This window comes from Microcaecilia unicolor, chromosome 1 (assembly GCF_901765095.1).
Source record: "Microcaecilia unicolor chromosome 1, aMicUni1.1, whole genome shotgun sequence".
In the NCBI taxonomy this organism is placed as follows: domain Eukaryota; kingdom Metazoa; phylum Chordata; class Amphibia; order Gymnophiona; family Siphonopidae; genus Microcaecilia; species Microcaecilia unicolor.
Genome location: NC_044031.1, coordinates 536,095,728 through 536,114,697, shown reverse-complemented (window position 1 = coordinate 536,114,697; position 18,970 = coordinate 536,095,728). Strand labels below are relative to the sequence as shown.

The window sequence follows — 18,970 nt, the reverse complement described above, 5'->3', positions numbered from 1 at the left end:
AATGCAGAAGACCAAGGGCCCTGTTTACTAAGCTGCGCTGTAAGCGTGCTAACTTTTAGTGTGCGCTAAAAATTAGCACGTGCTAATGATAGAGACACGCGTTATATTCCTATGGGTGTCTCTAGCATTAGCATGCTCTCCTAAAAGGTTTGCGCCTACAGCGTGGCTTAGTAAACAGGGCCCCAAGTGACGGCTGTTTTGCAGTGTTCAAAGATTAACACCCTACGTCCCTGAAGAAGGAGTTTCCAAAACAGGGATCTCTGTCAGATGGAAAATGGATCTAAGCGTGCCCAAAACACGTGCCTACACTATCACAGCCCATTTTTTCAGCACAGCTTAGTAAAAGGACCCCTAAAAGTTCTGCTGCAGGTGCAGCCTATACTGAAATCTCCTCTACTCCTACAAAACTTGTCCCTCTTAATCACTTTTCCAGGATTAGAGCTTTGATCATTTTTGAGGGATTGGTTCTATATTTGTCAATATTTAAAATGACATGTTAGCAAAAATGGAAGTTTACATTGACATTTTCTTTCAAATTTTTTTTCTAAAAAGTTTCCTGAAATTATCTAAAATATTGTTTTACTTTTCTACCTATTTTACTCTGTACTTTCACCTGTCTTCTCTTTAGCATTCCTATAGTACACTGCAGTGCTTGCCAAATAACGTTTTGAGAAATAAACAATTGAAAATGAGTGAGGCAGTTTTAGATAGCAGTAAATTGTAGATGGTACATACTGTAAACATTCAGTCTGAGATGAGACAGATTCCACGTATTGTTTCAGAGCAAGCCGAAATTCATCCATTTCTTCCTCCAGCACTGACAGCTGACGCTGAACAATCATTATGTGTTGCTGGTCAAGACAATTTAACTTTAGTCAATGCCAATGAACATTTAACCAACACATATATACATACATACATATATAAATAACCAACCTCCAATGAAACTTAATTCAAGATGCTGTGGCCTTCTGCACGAATGAGCCTTGATCAATTAAAACATTTTTTATGTTTTGTCTCTATGGGAAATGATTTTCATGAATCAGGCCTTTAACAGGAAAAGGTCTTCTAATTTATATACAATTTTGGCATAATATAAAGGGCTCAAATTAGTTTTCTTGTCCCTGTGCTTACTTTCCACATACTTATTCCAGTACTGATTGTAACTGCTTATATGCTTTTCCTGACAAGGTAGAATTTTCCTTGACATGTTGCAATTCTGCCTGGTTGAGATACAGTATCAGTGGCGTAGCGAGGGCAGCTGCCACCGGGGCGGTTCACCGCTGTGCACCAGGGGCGTAGCGAGACAGCCAAATTTGGGTGGGCCTGAACCCAAAATGGATGGGCACAGAATTCAGTCCCTCCTGGGCCCCCCTCCACTCTGCTCTCTGAATTTTGCCTCTTCCCCTACCCTCAAACACAAAATATTAAATACCTGAGCTGGTGGTGATCCCCAAACTGCACCAGCTGAAGATTTCCTCCTTCTCAAGCAGCCAGTGCTCTTCCACACAGCAGATGCACTTGAGCTGACGCCGCTGGCAGTAGTCCGTACATGCTCAGTGCCTCCGCCTGGTGAAAACTGAGCATGTGCAGAGTGTGTGGTGCCAGCTGCCGTTTGGAAGAGCATTGGCTGCCTGAGAAGGAGGAAATCTTCAGGCTTTGGGGATTCCCACCACCCGCAGCAAGAGTGCCACAATTTTGGGTGGGCCTGACTCCAAATTGGGTGGGCTGTGGCCCACCCAGGCCCACCTGTAGCTATGCCACTGCTGTGCACCCCCCCCCCGAGTATAGCATGACACCCCCCTTGGTGCATCAACCCCCTCCTTGGTGCATCACCCAAGTCCCCCCCCCTCGGTGCATCAACCCGCCCTCGGCATATCAAACCCCCCCTCGGTGCATCAACCCCCCCTCGGTGCATCACCCAAGCCCCCCCCCCCCGAGTGCACGCCACTGGGGGGGTGTCGGTTCCGCTGGTTCCCTGCTCCCTCTGCCCTGGAACAGGAAGTAACCTGTTCCGGGGCAGAGGGAGCAGGGAACCAGCGGAGCTGACACCCCCACAGCAGCGTGCACCTGGGGCGGACTTCCCCCACTGCCCTTGCTACGCCACTGTACAGTATATTTTTTATCTCCCAAGAAAAAGTTATTGTGCCATAGCAATGCTGTTGGCACTAATCTGGTAAAAATATCATATAGTATTACTGAATTATATTAGTGTGCATTTTCAAAGCACTTAGGGCCCTGTTTACTAAGCCGCACTGTATTTCTACGGATGTCTCTAGTATTAACGCATGCTAATTTTTAGTGCACACTAAAAATGTTAGTGCACCTTAGTAAACAGGGCCCTTAGACTTAAAGTTCCATAGCTTACTATGGGGCTCATTTTCAAAGCACTTAGGGCCTCTTTCACAAAGCCGTGCTACTGATTCTCTGTGCGGCAAATGAGAGGAAGACCATTCAATTCCTAGGGGCTTTCTCTCATTTGCTGCATGGGAATTGCTAGCGCGGCTTTGTAAAAGAAGCCCTTAGAGCCCTGTTTATTAAGCCGTGCTAGGAACATATGAGCGTCTCTAGTGTTAGCCCGTGCTAATTTTTATCATGCGCTAAAAATGCTGGCGCACCTTAGTAAACAGGGCCCTTTGACTTACAAAGTTCCATAGGTTTTGAAAATACACCTCCATGTAACTTTGTAAGTCTGCGGGCCCTGTTTACTAAGAAGTGCTAAATGCTAGAGTCACCCATATATTCCTATTGGTGGTCTTTAGCGCATGCTAATGTTTAGCGTGCACTAAATACACTAGCGCACACTTAACACTGCTTATTAAACAGATGCTTATTTTCATGTGCTTTGAAAATGAGCACCTTTGTATATAGAGCGAAATCAGTGGAAGTTTTGGTATGATAATCTGGATAAACTGCAGGAAAAATATGCAAAATTATCCTATATCCAAGAGAGCAATATGATTGGTGGTAAAGTATAGATGACTTTAAAAAAAAGGTAGGGACCTTGCTGCGATCATAATTGATAATCCCAAAGTTACTAGTGTGAGAAAACAGTGAATAGAGCCAGATAATTGCCTGACTGCATTTGGCGAATTTAGGGATGTGCATGACAAAAATTTCCAGTTTAGTCAAATCACCCATTCAGTTCATTTTTGGATTCTGAATTATTTGGGAACCTTTGGCTCCCTTTAAAGTCATTGAGGTTTTATATCAATTTATAATCTCACTGGCACGCATCTGCCACAGAGGCAACAGCTCTCCAAGTCTTCAAGAGTGGCATGTAAGACTCCAGGCACCAAAAGAGGGGCAAAGTGGCACAACACATGGGAATAGACGTAAATCAACTACAACATTTGCATGGAGACCCCATTACACTGAGAGATAGGTAGAGCTGCACCAACATTGGCACTGAGGCCCCAAGACACTGGGAGAGGAACAAGCATGAAGATCCCAAATCCTCTGAGTATGTGGCAAAACAGCAACAGGAAGAAAGATTAGTTCAGAGAGTTTTATGGGAAAATGAACCTGGATAAGGGGGTGCTGCTGGAAACACTCTAATTTCACTTCTAGGATATACCATTATCACCATGAAAGTACCCAGGGTGGCTCTTCTGGACTTCAGTTCCTCCACAGCATCCTTGAAGGGCTTCAGGGACTTCAATAACCTGAGTTTTATGTATTCAATCCTGTCATTCCATGGGGCACTCACTACTGATTTCAGTGTCCAATGACATCTGATGGAAGGCTTCACTAACCTTTTGCAAGTTAGATGCAAAGCACTGATAAAAAGGCCACAAGAGAATACAAAGAAAAACTTGTCTAGGAGGTAAAAACTCATAGTGATAACTTTTTCAGGTACAGTGGAACGCCGATTAACTGAACTGCAATTATCCAGATTTCTTCTGTTCCTTATCTTTTTCATTTTTTAATCATAATCGTTCTTGATGACACGTTGAAACCCTTTGCTCAGTGTGTGGTGGTGGCTAAGAAAGCAAATAGAATGTTAGGTATTATTAGGAAAAAATTGAAAACAAAAGTGAAGATGTTATAATGCCCTTGTATTGGTCCATGGTGTGACCGTACCTCGAATATTGTGTTCAATTCTGGTCACCGCATCTCAAAAAAGATAGAGTGGATTTAGAAAAGGTACAGAGAAGGGTGACGAAAATGATAAAGGGGATGAGACCACTTCCCTATGAGGAAAGGCTGAAGTGGCTAGGGCTCTTCAGCTTGCAGAAAAGACGGCTGAGGGGAGTATGATAGAGGTCTATAAAATAATGAGTGGAGTGGAACGGGTATACGTGAATCATTTGTTTACTCTTCCAAAAATACTAGGACTAGGGGACATGCGATGAAGCTACAAAGTAGTAAATTTAATATGAATCTGAGAAAAATTTATTCACTCAATATGTAATTAAACTCTGGAATTCATTGTCAAAGTGTCATGTCCCCTACCTCAACACAAGCGGCGTCCTCGGGCTGTGCGGGGTCCCGTCAACATGCACACTTGGCTGGCACAGCCCTAAGCCATGTGTGTGTAGTTATTTTCTGGCTGCAGGCTCCTTGATTGCTTTGCTTCCATGCACCTGGCTCTGCTCTCTCTCTCTGCCTCGCTTCTCTTGCTTCTCTCCTATTGGTCTTCCGGTTCCTCCTTCCCCTGCTCTTGTCCTGTGGCTGTGCTCCTTCTCCCTGTTGGTCCATGCTGATGTCAGAAGCCAGCACTTTATCAGCTGAGCTCTTCCTGGACTCTATGTTTCGGCTTCTACTTTGGTAGGTGTTACTTGCTCAGTAGTTTGCTTCTTCTCTACTTTGTCCCTCGTTGCTGACTTTGCCTATACCTGGATTACCCTCTTACTTGCTGCCTGCCTATTGACTTTACCTGTGCCTGGATTACTCTCTTGCCTGCTGCCTGCCTACTGACTTTGCCTGTACCCGGATTACTCTCTTGACCAGTTGCCTGCCTATTGATTTTACCTATGCTTGGATTACTCTCTTGCCTGCTGCCTGCCTACTGATTTTGCCTGTACCTGGATTACTCTCTTGACTTGCTGCCCACCTGGCCGATACGCTCACCACCCACCTTCCAGCTCCATCTCATAAGTCCTGCAGGCCACCCTCACCTAAGGGCTCAACCTCTGGGGAACGGCGGTCAGCGCAGGTGGAACCCAGGGTTGTCTGGCCGCCAAGCAGAACCTGGTCTGAGTACCGGGCTCAGACGTGCTCTACTTGGTACAAGAACTCACAAGTCTGACACAGAGAGGCATATTTTCAAAGCACTTTGGGAGGCTAAGTTCCATAGGTTTCTATGGAACTTTGGGAGGCTAAGTGCTTTGAAAATGAGCCTGAGAGTGTGTTAAAGGCAGTTAGCTTAGCGGGGTTTAAAAAAGGTCTGGGCTTGATGGATCTTTGTCCTGTCCCAGTGTGGCAATACTTATGTACTTATCTCTGTATCATAGTTATTACATTATGCCTGATATACAGTAAAAAATGTTATAACATCATAAATAGCTTGACATTTTTCCCCATTTATAATTGAAAACAAAAAATAATGCTCAACATGCAACTCTCAAAGTATATTTTCTTTTCAAAAAAGAATGTCCAATTATCCGGATTTATGATTATCCTGACCACCCGCTGCAAAGGATAGTTTGGATAATCAGAGTCCTACTGTATATCAGAAGCAGAAAGCCTGTGAAGGAGTCCATGGGACCATTAGATCATCGAGGAGTAAAAGGAGCACTCAGGGAGGACAGGGCCATAGCAAAGAGGCTGAATGAATTATTTGTCTCAGTGTTTACTGCAGAAGATGTAAAATCTACCTGTACCATATATGGTTTTCAAAGATGACAATGCAGATAAACTGAAAGAAAGATCAGTGAACCTGGAAGATTAACTGAGCCAAACTGACAAATTAAGAAGAGTAGTAAATCACCTGGAGCAGATAGAATACACTGGAAGTCTAAACAAATAAAGAAATTGTTTGGACTTCCAGTGTCTGTTTTCTGTTTTTTCTTCTGTTGCTGCTAGACACTCGGTGCCTCTTTGCTATTCCAAGCAGATGGTATACACTCCAGGGTTCTGAAAGAACTCAAGTGTGAAATTGCAGATCTGCTGTTAGTGATCTGTAACTTGTCATTAAAATCATCCACAGTACCTTAAGATTGGAGGGTGGCCAATGTAACGCCTATTTTTAAAAAGGGATCCAGGGGTGATCTGGGAAATTACAGACTGGTAAACCTGACGCCAGTGCCGGGCAAAATAGTGGAAACTATTATAAGGAATAAAATTACTGAACACATAGACAAACATGGTTTAATGGCACAGAGTCAACATGGATTCAGGCAAAGGAAGTCTAGCCTCACCCATTTGCTTAATTTCTTTGAATGAATGCATGAATAAACATGGATAAAAGTGAGCCGATTGATATAGAGGGGCATTTTCGAAAGAAACGTCTAAGTTGGGATTTGGACGTCTTTGTAAAATGTCCAAATCCAGAGGTGGGGAAAAGATCATTTTTGAAAAAAGATGGACGCCCATCTTTCGTTTCGAAAATACCAAGGACGTCCTTGGATTTGGACATCTATGGCTTTCGGCAATTTTCAAAACCAAAGACGTCCAAGTTAAAAACGTCCAAATGCAAACCATTTGGACGTGGGAGGAGAAGCATTTGTAGTGCACTGGTCCCCCTGACATGCCAGGACAGCAATTGGGCGCCCTAGGGGGCACTGTAGTGGACTTCATAAAATGCTCCAAGGTACATAGTTCCCTCACCTTGTGTGCTGAGCCCCCCAAATCCCCCACAAAACCCACTACCCCCAACTGTACACCACTACCATAGCCCTTATGGGTGAAGGGGGGCGCCTAGATGTGGGTACAGTGGGTTTCTGGTGGGTTTTGGAGGGCTCGCTGTTTCCTCCACAAATGTAACAGGTGGGGGGATATGGGCCTGGGTTCACCTGTCTGAAGTGTACTGCACCCACTAAAACTGCTCCAGGGACCTGCATGTGCTGTCATAGACCTGAATATGACATCTGAGGCTGGCATAGAGGCTGGCACGTAATATTTTTAGTAATGTTTTTTGAGGGTGGGAGGGGGTTAGTGACCACTGGGGGAGTAATGGGAGGTCATCCCCAATTCCCTCCAGTGGTCATCTGGTCATTCCGGGCACCTTTTTTTGCCTTATTCGTAATAAAAACAGGTCCGGGTGAAAACGTCCAAGTTGTAGTCATGGACGTCTCTACTTTTTTTGATTATGGGTCAAAGACGTCCAAGTCTTAGGAATTCCCAAGTCCCGCCTTCACCACACCTCCGATACGCCCCCTTGGATGTCCTTGTGACGAACTTCAGTTAGAGAAGTCCAAAATCGGGTTTCGATTATACCGATTTGGACGTCTCTGAGAGATGGACATCCAAGTGCCGATTTATGTCACTTTTTGGACGTCCATCTCTTTTGAAAATGAGCCTGATAGTGTATTTAGATTTTCAGAAAACGTTTGACAAAGTCCCTCATGAGAGACTCCTGAGAAAATTAAAAACCCATGGGATAGGAGGCAATGTTCTATTGTGGATTAGGAACTGGTTGATGGATAGAAAACAGAGAGTAGGGTTAAATGGCCAATTTTCTCAATGAAGCAGAATGAATAGTGGAGTGTGCCAGGGATCTGTATTGGGACTGGTGCTACTTAGCATATTTATTAATGATCTAGAAATGGGACTGACAAGTAAGGTGATTAAAGTTGCAGACAACACATAAGTACTCTAATTTGTTAAAACATGTGGATTGTGAAAAATTGTAGGAAGGCCTTAGGAAGTTGGAAGATTAGGGATCCAAATGGCAGATGAGATTTAATGTGGACAAGTGCAAAGTGATGCACATTGGGAAGAATAATCCAAATCATAGTTATTTGTTGCTAGGTTCCACCCTAGGAGTCAGTACCCAAGAAAAAGATCTAGGTATCATTGTGGACAATTTTCTGCCCAGTCTGTGGCAGCAGCCAAAAAAGCAAACAGAATACTAAGAATTATTAGGAAAGGGATAGAAAATAAGACACAGAATAATATAATGCTTCTGTATCACTCCATGATGCAACCACATCTTGAGTATTGTGTGCAATTTTGGTTTCTGTATCATAAAAAAGATATAGCAGAATTAGAAAAAGGTCAAAGAAGTTAAGGGGATAGAACACCTCTCATATGTGGAAAGGTTTAAGAGGTTAGGACTCTTCAGCTTAGATGGCTGAGGGGGGACATGATAGAGGTCTACAAAATACTGAAGGGCCCTTTTACCAAGCTGTGTAAGTGTCTACGTGTGCTCAATGCCTGCCAAAATGGAGTTACCACCCAGCTACCGGGTGGCTCTTGCGGTAATTTCATTTTTGGCCCGCGTCCAAAAAATTATTTTCCAATGCGCACCAACTGCCATCTGACGCACGTAGGTCAATACCTCCCGGTTACCGCATGAGACTTTACTACTAGGTCAATGACTGGCAGTAAGGTCTCAGACCCAAAATGGACGCATGGCAATTTTCATTTGCTGCATTTCCATTTTCGGAAAAAATGCATTTTTACAGGTGCGCTGGAAAATAATTCTGCCCGTGCCCAAAACATGCGTCTACATTACCATATGCCATTTTTCAGTGCGCCTTTGTCAAAGGGCTCCTGAATGGTGTAGAATGGGTAAACATATATTGATTTTTTACTCTTTCAGAAAGTACAAAGAGTAGGGGACACTCAAGGATGTAACATGGTATTACTTTTAAAATGAATAGAAGGAAATACTTTTTCACTCAACAAATAGTTAAGACTTGGAACTCATTGCCCCCTTCTCCTCTATTTTATTTTAGTCTATAACCTGCCTAGATGAAATCCATGATGGGTGGGTAGTAAACCCCTAATAAACTCGGAAACTTGGTTACATACCAACCTATCCATCCCAACTCCCTATGGGCCCCTTTTACAAAAGAGATTCCTAGACAGCCCTATTTCCTACATCTTCACCCTACCACACACACCATATAGACCCATGCATACATATCACCTACACATAATCCTCTGAATTCCATAAATGAAACTTTAAATTGCATGCACAAGTTTGGGCATGCACCCAGTTTGTGCATGCAATTTAATTGAATAATAAGCTAATTAGCAATGATAATTGGGCCCTAACAATCAATTATTGGTGCTAATTGGCATTAATTAAAATCTATGCACGTAAATTTATGTGCCTGGATCTTACATATGGATTAAACAAAGGGGCATGGCCATACGAAGGTCATGAGCGAATCAGAGCCATTCCTGCAATTTAGGCGCATTGTTATAGAATAAGGGGTATCGGCACCTAATTTAAGGGACCTTTTACAAAGGCACATAGGCGCCTACGTGCGTTCAATATGCATCAAATTGGCACTACCGCCCGGCTACCACGTGCCCCGGGCAGTAATTCCATTTTTGACATGTACCCAAAATACGCTTTTTTACCGTGTGGCACTTACATGGTGGTAATTGGCAGTTTATGTGCATTGGCCGCTTACCACCCGGTTAGCGTGTGAGAATTTACCGCTAAGTCAATGGGTGGCGGTAAGGCCTCAGCCTGAAAATGGACGCACAATGGTTTTAATTTTGCTGCATGTCCATTTTCTGGCACAAAAAATGCCTTTTTTTCAGGTGCAGGCCACTTTTAGGCATGCCTTAGTAAAAGGGCCCCCTAGGCAAATGGATGTACATCAAGGTTTCGTTGGTGTAATTAGTTGCACATAAATGTAGATATGGTTCTTGGCATTTAGCACTATTCTATAAATGGCACCTAACTTTGAGTGCCTTTAAAGAATTATATTTAGCACTTTCTTCAGCGCTGATTTTTCGTTGCTATTTATAGAATTTTGTCCACTATGCACCCACCCACACCCCTATCAGGCTCATTTTCAAAAGAGATAGACGTCCAAAAAGTGACATGTCAGCATTTGGACGTTTATCTCACAGAAACGTCCAAATCAGTGTTATCAAAACCTCTTTTTGGATGTCTTTCTCTGAAGTCTGTCAGAAGGATGTCCAAATCTCAAGGGGGTGTGCCAGGGGTGTGTTCAAGGCGGGACTGGGCGTTCCTAAAACATGGACGTCTTTCAGCAATAATGGAACAAAACAAAGAAATTTTGAGCTACACCTGTTTTTATAGCAAATAGCTGTAGTGGGAATTGAACCCACTTCCCCAGGATCAACGTCTGCTGCACTAACCACTAGGCTACTCCTCCGCTCCGCACAAGATGTGCCCCCAAATTACCAGAGACCACTGTAGGGACTTGGGGATCACCTCCCCTTACTCCCCCAGTGGTCACTATCCCCCTCCCACCACAAAAGAATGTTTTTGGGTGAAAATTATGTTGGACCTATCTCAGGCTCCGGGACAACTGCTTAAGCATAGCAAATAAATGATACTTTATACAAAGTTATTATTGCTGTTCATCTTAGAAATGACTTGTTGGAAGTTGCATCAATTGAATTGGAACTGGAAGTGTTGGCACTTAGATGTGTAAATGGTATTTCAGAACATAGTGCTGACAGAGAGGTTTCCTAAGTGGTACAGATATACAAGTCTAAATGCTCCCAATTAAGTACAGATGCTACAATCATTTGGCTACACTATCAATATTGGGGGAAACACTGAGGGGCCCTTTTACAAAGGCACGTAGGCACCTATGCACGTCCAACGTGCGTCAAATTGGCACTATCGCCTGGCTACCGAAGTGCTCCGGGCGGTAATTCCATTTTTGGTGCGTGCCTAAAACATGCGGTAGAAAATATTTTACCTGGCTATAATTGGCAGTTGATGCATGCTCGACACTTACCCCCAGTTAGCGTGTGAGACGTTAACGCTAAGTCAATGGGTGGTAGTAAGGTCTCAGGCCGAAAATGGACGTGCGCTGGTTTTTGTTTTGCCGCATGTCCATTTTCCGGCATAGAAAAAAAATGCCTTGTTTCCAGGCATGCTGAGGAAATGGACGCGCACATCCGAAACATGCACCTACAGCAGTGTAGGCTACTTTTGGGAGCACCTTGGTAAAAGGGCCTCTGAGAGATTAAAGGGATTACATCCTTTAATGCCTTGTAAAGAGTGTAGCTCATAAGGAGCACTTTTACAACACCTGGGAGCAGCTCTAAGTCCCGACATTGATCTCTGCGATCATAGTCAGGCATTCCCTTCTGAAATGGGGAACAAACATGTATTTTTTGCTTTTGCCCTAATCCTACTCAAACCAAGCCTCCTTTGCCATATGTAAGTAATTCAGATTTATATGTGTAAAACCTGGCTTTCTAAAATTGTGTTTTCCTAATTTATTTGGGATATATAAATGCCATTGTTTACATATGCAAATCACAAATAGGGTCAATATGTCTTGTGCAACTAATTATCATCTCTTTTAAAGCTTTATATATCTGGTTGACCAATTACAGGCTGCTCTCAAAACACATTCCCTCTGTGACCATTAGCAACCTACAGATGATGCATGCCAGGGCATTCTCACTTATTGCGCCAGCCTAGCAAAATGCTTACCAAACTTGCTGCATTTTATTATGGACCTACAGGATTTTTGGAAGGGTCTCAAGATTCATCTTTTTTCCCAGGCTTTCAATGTATGATATATTTGACATTGAGCTGATAAAAAGTTTGCTATATTGATTATTTATGTTTGTGTCTTTTTTGCAGGCTCACTGATAAACCACCTAGAACTATGATGAGTGAGTATTCTATAAAACAATGTAAATAAATAAACGCATAAACACAGATCTCCTGGTAGACCGGCAGTAGCTCCTTTCAAACCTGGTAAGTAGATTGTTAAATTAACAACAAGTTTTGATTCAGTTTTATTATATGCAGATTTTAATATAAATGCTGATGACACTTCATCATATTCTTTAATACTTTTCTTTCTTCTGTGTCATCATTGGGTTTTCTACTCTCATGCTGGGCATATATTGGACTTAGGGGCCCTTTTACTAAGCCGTGTAAGTGTCTATCTGAGCCCAATACGTGCCAAAATGGATTTACCACCCAGCTACTTGTGGCTGTTGCGGCAATTTCATTTTTGGCGCACATCTGATACGCACGGCAGAAAAATAATTTTTATTTTCAGACACGCATATTGGACATGTTCCAAGTAGCATTTGGCATGCGCAGGTCATTACCACCCGGTTACCGCATGAGACTTTATCGCTAGGTCAATGGCTGAAGGTAAGGTCGCAGACCCAAAATGGACGTGTGGCAACTTTGATTTTTCCGCACATCCATTTTTGGCAAAAATAAAAAAAGGTCTTTTTACAGGCGCACTGAAAAATGGATTGGCACGCACCCAAAACCCGTGCCTACACTACCACAAGCCAATTTGCAGCGCACCTTTGTAAAAGGACCCCTTACTGTTCTGTTGAATATTGATTAAATTCCACAGTTAGATCATTTCTAATTACTTTTGAATTAGACTCTTTTTAAAAATTTTCTTCATGGTGTGCCCAAATTTAATACTGATGGGGCAAGATAGGATAGATTTAAGGAACATCTACTTCCATTGATAGTTTCATTGAACACTGAAGATATTGACTGTTGAGTAGAATTCTTGGAATTTTTTTATGTTTTCCTTTTTTTGGACTAAGTGCTCTTAGTTAATTATAGTAGTGCTACCATAATTAAGTGATCCCCTGGTTAGATGTTAAATTTGCCAAAATGATTGTGTTTTATATCTTAATAAACAACAAATTATGCACATCAACCAGCCTGCCATGAAAATTTATAAAGCTTGCATGTGCAAAATCGATATTAAAATGATTTTATTGCATGAATCCCAAAAGAACAATCTAAGAAGCATCTGGGAGGCATTTAGTTAATGCTGCATATTCAAAGCAGAGATCTGATGAGATGTGGGATTCCATTTTAGCCTGATTCTTCAACTCTTCTAACATTTGTGCAAAGTTCAGATTGCATTGTGCCTTAAACTGAAATGAAAGCAAGGGCATATGAAAATAAGAAATGGGAAATCAAATGCTTTAACAATTTTATTTGATAAATATACTTACAGGCTTTGTGCTTCCTTCCAAAATTTCTTCTTCAAGTGGTTCAAGTTTAAGTTCCTCGTGTGATTAAGAAAAAAAAAAGTAATGTAAATAAGCCTGAGCCAATCTAATAAATTCCACAAAGTGAATATTTCATAGGCTTTTATAGGATGCAGTAGGTCATATATGCAGAAGAATTTCTTCTTTTTATGTTCACTACGAAAATCATTGGTCACTGGCATAAAATTTGTAATTTGTTCATATATTTAGGCACTGGTATATAGGCAGTGATCACAATATTTAATACTAGTAAAAAAGGCCCGTTTCTGACACAAATGAAATGGGCGCTAGCAAGGTTTTCCTCGGAGTGTGTATGTTTGAGAGAGTGACTGTGAGAGTGACTGTGCGTGAGAGAGAGAGAGTGAATGTGTGAGTGTGTGTGTGTGTGAGAGAGAGAGAGTGAGTCTGGGTGCGAGTGTGTCTGTGAGAGAGTGTGTGTGTGAGAATGAGAGTGTGTGCAAGTGCGTATGTGAGACACAGTGTGAGAGAGAGTGTGTTTCACACAGATACAGTGTGTGCGAGAGAGAGAGAGTGTGTGAGACACAGACTCTCTGTGAAACTGAGTGTATGAGACCAAGAGAGTGTGTGAGTGACTGTGATATCGTGTGAGACATAGAGTGTGTGAGAGACAGTGTGTGAGAGTGAGAGAGAGAGAAAGACATTGACTGTGAGAGAGAGAGAGTGTGTGTGTGACAGAGATACCTCCCCCCCTCTCTGGTGTCAGGCCCTCCTCCCTCCCTCTCTCTGGTGTCAGCCCCCCCCCCTCCTCTCTCTGGTGTCTGAGCGTTACTGTGCAGGACGCTGAGCTCTGGCTGTGCTTCAAGGAACTGACCAATCCTATTTAATAGAATGCACCTCCAACATTCTGAAGCCGAGGAACCTCGTGTGGTTGGTCACTTCTGCTTGTGACGAACCTGGAAATACCTGATGTCAATTCAGGAGATGGATACAGAGAGCAGGAATGCCTCAGCCATGCAGTCAGTTTCAGAATGTTGGAGGTGCGTTTTATTATATAGGATTAGTTGTCCTGTGTATGTATTCAATTTGAAACAAATTCTAATATTTCTAGAACAGTGCTAAATTTAAAAAAGCATAGGGTCCTGTTTTCTAAGCTGAGCTTTAGGTGTGCTAACATTTTAGCACGTGCTAACGCTAGAAACACTCATAGGAATATAATGGGTGTCTCTAGTGTTAGCACGTGCTAATTTTTAACATGCACTAAAATGTTAGTGATCCTACAGTGCGGCTTAGTAAACAGGGCCCTTAAAATGTGGTATTTTGTGACAGCTCAGAAGTTGTATTTTAATGCTTAAGCTAGGAGCCAGAGGGGTCCTTTTACTAAAGCTTAGTGTGTGCTAGCGGACATTAGCGTGTACTAAGTGCCATGTGACCCACAGATATAAAATAGGATGCATAGCATTTACTCCTGGATTCTAAATATGGCGACTAAAGTTTTACTGCAGCCAAATAACTTGCGTAACTTAATTGTTTAACAAGCCGATCGGCACTGATAACTGGCCACTAAGAAGCAATTGTCGGCACTAAATGCAATTTTCTAATCGTACTCTGTAAAGTAGTGCACGTAAATTCTAACGCATGGCTCTCAAAAGGGGGCATGGCCATGGGAGGGGCATGGGCAGACCATGGGCATTCTTAAAAATTATGTACATTTTTATAGAATATGCTTGATCTGTGCCTAAGTTAGGGATGAGCATTTACACCAGGTTTTAGGTGGTGTAAATGGTCACACTTAAATTTTAGTCATGGGAACGGGCACTACACTTATTCTATAAACCGCTCCTAACTTAAGAACATAAGATTAGCCATACTGGGTCAGATCAATGGTCCATCTAGCCAAGTATCTTGTTTCCAACAGTAGCTAATCCAGGTCACAAGTACCTGTCAGAAATCCAACTAGTAGCAACATTCCATGGTACCAATACCAGGGCAAGCAGTGAGTTCCCCCATGTCCATCTCACTAACAAACTATTTATTTATTTGCTGCATTTGTACCCCACATTTTCCCACCTATTTGCAGGGTCAATGTGGCTTACATTATGTTGCAAAGGCATCACTATTAACAGAGTAAGACGTTCAGCATAATGTTACAGATTCATGTATAAGAATTCAGGTAAATAGGGTATTCAATCAGTTACATTGATGCTTTTGTCATCTCAACAGCAGTGAAACAATTCTCCTTCATGTCTAAAGTACCCACTTAGGTCCTGATACTCAAAGGACTTATACTCCTAACTGAGGGACCCTTTTACTAAGCGGCAGTAAGCCCACCACAGGCTTACCATGCACCAATCCAGTTGGCCCAACACAGGTCCACAGTGGAGGAGTGGCCTAGTGGTTAGGATGGTGGACTTTGGTCCTGGAGAACTGAGGAACTGAGTTCAATTCCTACTTCAGGCACAGACAGCTCCTTGTGACTCTGGGCAAGTCACTTAACCCTCCATTGCCCCAGGTACAAATAAGTACCTGTATACAATATGTAAGCCGCATTGAGCCTGCCATGAGTGGGAAAGCACAGGGTACAAATGTAACAAAAAAAAAGGCAGTCTAAAATTCAAATGCATTACTAGTAGTATGCTACAGAATAAGCTAAAGAACATAAAATGACATGTTAGCAGAATACCTCATATTGGGACATCTGAACTTGTTCAAGATGGAGGCTTACATGAAATCCTCCTGACTGTCACTATTATTTTTAATCTGTGCAGCCATCAAAACTTCTTCTTTCGACATCAAAATCGTATTGCTGGCCAATCTCATGGCTACCAGTAAGCACAGCAAACTTGAAACTGTATTGGGGATCTGGCACTAAATGAGTGAAATTGGAACCACTGCCACCATGCAAATCTGCTAAAGAGAGTATTGAAAGTGGGAATCTCTCGGCTATAAATGAACAGTTATAACATATTACTCAAATGCTCACAGATAACAGCCTTGGTGTTAAAGGAATAAAGTTAGATTTCTCTCTCAATTGAATTTGTGTTTCCTAGCATTCGAAAACAGGGCTGAGCAGCCGGAGAAGCACGCCAGTGATTTAGATGATCAATCTGTCCTTTGCAGAAGACCAGCCAACTTGCTAATTTTCCCATTAGCGCGTGACCCCCTACTGCCACCTATTTTGTAGGCAGTAAGGGCTCATGCGCTAACCATGCACTAATTGGTTAGCGTGCATGATATAGCTGCGCTAACCAATTGACACAGTACATGCCTACTCTCTGCCCCGACTCTGCCCAGTGCTTACCATTACTGCTTACCACAGCTTAGTTAAAGGGACCCCTAAATGTCAAAGGGATTATGCAACCTATTAAGAGGGAAAAGATGCTATTATATTTGCAAAATCTTTCTACCTCCTATTGCACTTTTATAGGAAATTAGGATAAAGACTGGGTTTATTTACCTAGGCTAGAAAGAAAAACTGAAGTAGGTATTTTATCAAAGCATCTTAATTATAATGTGGTGGCACATCATTCTGACAAAGAAGGAAGTTGGATTATTATTATTCAGATAGTGCTAGATTCAATAAATGGTGCTCAAAAAAAAAAATCAGCACTCAATGTTGTTTTATAATGTGCACCCACAGAACAGCACTGAGTGCCTATTTTGACTTACGCCCCCTGGAACCAGGTGCAATTCCCAGTGCCGAATTTGAGCACACATCCCCAGTATTCTATAACACTGCACGCAAATTTTAAGAATGCCCCTGACCTTCCTCCCATGGACACCCCTCCCCCTTTTGGGTTGCATGCTATGGGGATTGGGTGCACAATGTTATAGAACAGCATGTAGCGTGATGTGTGACCAAATCCAAATCGGTGGCAATTAGTGCCAATTAGCACCCAATTATTGGCACTAATTGGCTCGTTAGCCAGTTTAATTGAGTGCACATCTTGGATCGACACCCAATTTTGAGAGCCATATATAGAATCCAGGGAATAATGACTATTTCTAATGTACATGTTAATGTTTATGCTCCCAACATTAGAGTAACCACAATTCTTATGGGATATTGCACACCAAATTTTATCATTTTAGGAGTACACAGGAATCTCCCTATAGATCTAGTTCTAGACAGAAAATCTACAGTCCGTATGAGATCTTCAAAATCCCATAAAGCCTTTTACCAGCTTATAGCAGACGGGTTTAGTTGACACCCAGATATGCTAGACTACATTTTTTATTCAATACCCTATCAGTCTTACTCTCATTTAGATCACGGGTTCTCAACACTGTTCCCTCTAAGCTGAGTATGAGTCCTCCAAATACATTGCTACCAGTAGGGGGTAGTGCTTCAATATTGTGCTTTCAATCACTCGGAACAGGTAGGTTCCCTGGAGTCCTGCAGAACCTGCCTGGACCTCACTATTGAAAATGTGATAATGAAACAGCACCCCCTTCTGACAGGACTGTAGGTGGAGGACTCCTGCTCCGTTTAGAGGGAACAGTGCTTCTTAACCCAATCCTCGGGACACACCTAGATAGTCGGGTTTTCAAGATATCCACAATGAATATGCATTACACTGATTTGCATACAATGGAGGCAGTGCATGCAAATTAATGTTTTATATGGTGTGTGCTAATTATTGTGTTATTATTTATTATTTTTGATGTCTGTAACCCGCCTTCAACCTAGTACTATAGGGATTTTGTGGGATATAAGACCTTAATAGCATAGCATAGCATAGCATAATAACATATTTCAGATCATGCTTGTGTAATTATTAATCTAAAAATTAGTACTTCACAGCATCAATCTAAACTCTGGCGTTTGAATCCATCACTGCCACAAGATGACAATGTCATTAATAAACTATCAAACTACACTAAGGAATACTCACAAAATGTGACTGAAGGTATGTATTTCTAGACTGTATGGGATGCCTATAGAAAGTAATTGGCCAGTAATTGCTGCAACCATACAAACAATTCTGTATTTGGCTACCACATGTAAAAAATATAGAAGAAAAACATGCTTTATCTGGGGTCATCCCTATATCAAAATTGTTATCTTCCAATTCATATGGAAAGAATGGATAACTAGGAATATATTGCATTTGAAGGATATATTTGATGGTGTTTCCATTTGAATATCTTCAAAATAAATTTAACCTGCCTTCTACACAATGTTTTAGATATATGCAGTTACATGCAGCATTATATAAACTCAACACTCTTGTAAATATACTGCACCACCCTCTAATATCATTAATATTCTTGAAACCACTGAAGCATTGGGCAAAGTTGCTTCTAGATTCTATTATTTAATAACTGAATCAAATGACTCTCATACTGCAGCACTTCTGTTCCTTGGAGACAAATAGCTCTTTATCAGACAAACAGTGGTCAGGGTTCTGGATCAAAACCAATAGATCTTTGACATCTGCTCCAATTTTACAATCCCTATTTTTCCTTTCACATAAAGCCATATGGACTCCTATTAAGCAACATAAAGCTAATTCAGATATGTCTTATATTGGGTGGCAGAGCAGGTGGGGGGAAGAGGGGTTGGTGGTTGGGAGGCTAGGATAGGGGAGGGCAGACTTATACGGTCTGTACCAGAGCCGGTGATGGGAGACGGGACTGGTGGTTGGGAGGCGGGAAATACTACTGGGCAGACTTATACGGTCTGTGCCCTGAAAAAGACAGGTACAAATTCAAGATATGAGTTTATCTTGGGCAGACTAGATGGACCATGCAGGTCTTTTTCTGCCGTCATCTACTATGTTACTATGTGTTGGTCCTGATACCAAACCACTGGAACATTTGAACACATGTTGTACTCATATCCAAATTTACTGTCCTTCTGGAATGAAGTTTGAGTAGGAAAGCCTTAATAGCAAACTTCAAGATCTCTCTG

At 42.0% G+C, this 18,970-nt stretch overlaps 1 protein-coding gene across 1 annotated transcript in view; it reads right to left on the bottom strand.

Annotated features, from left to right (window-relative positions):
* The window catches only part of NECAB1 (N-terminal EF-hand calcium binding protein 1), a 298,151-nt gene that overhangs the window by 14,051 nt on the left and 265,130 nt on the right, over positions 1-18,970 (bottom strand). The window contains exons 8-9 of the mRNA XM_030189726.1: positions 13,063-13,116; positions 736-851 (exon numbers count right to left, since the gene is read on the bottom strand). Coding sequence (XP_030045586.1) covers positions 736-851; positions 13,063-13,116 — 170 coding nt within the window. The remainder of the gene's footprint in view (positions 1-735; positions 852-13,062; positions 13,117-18,970) is intronic.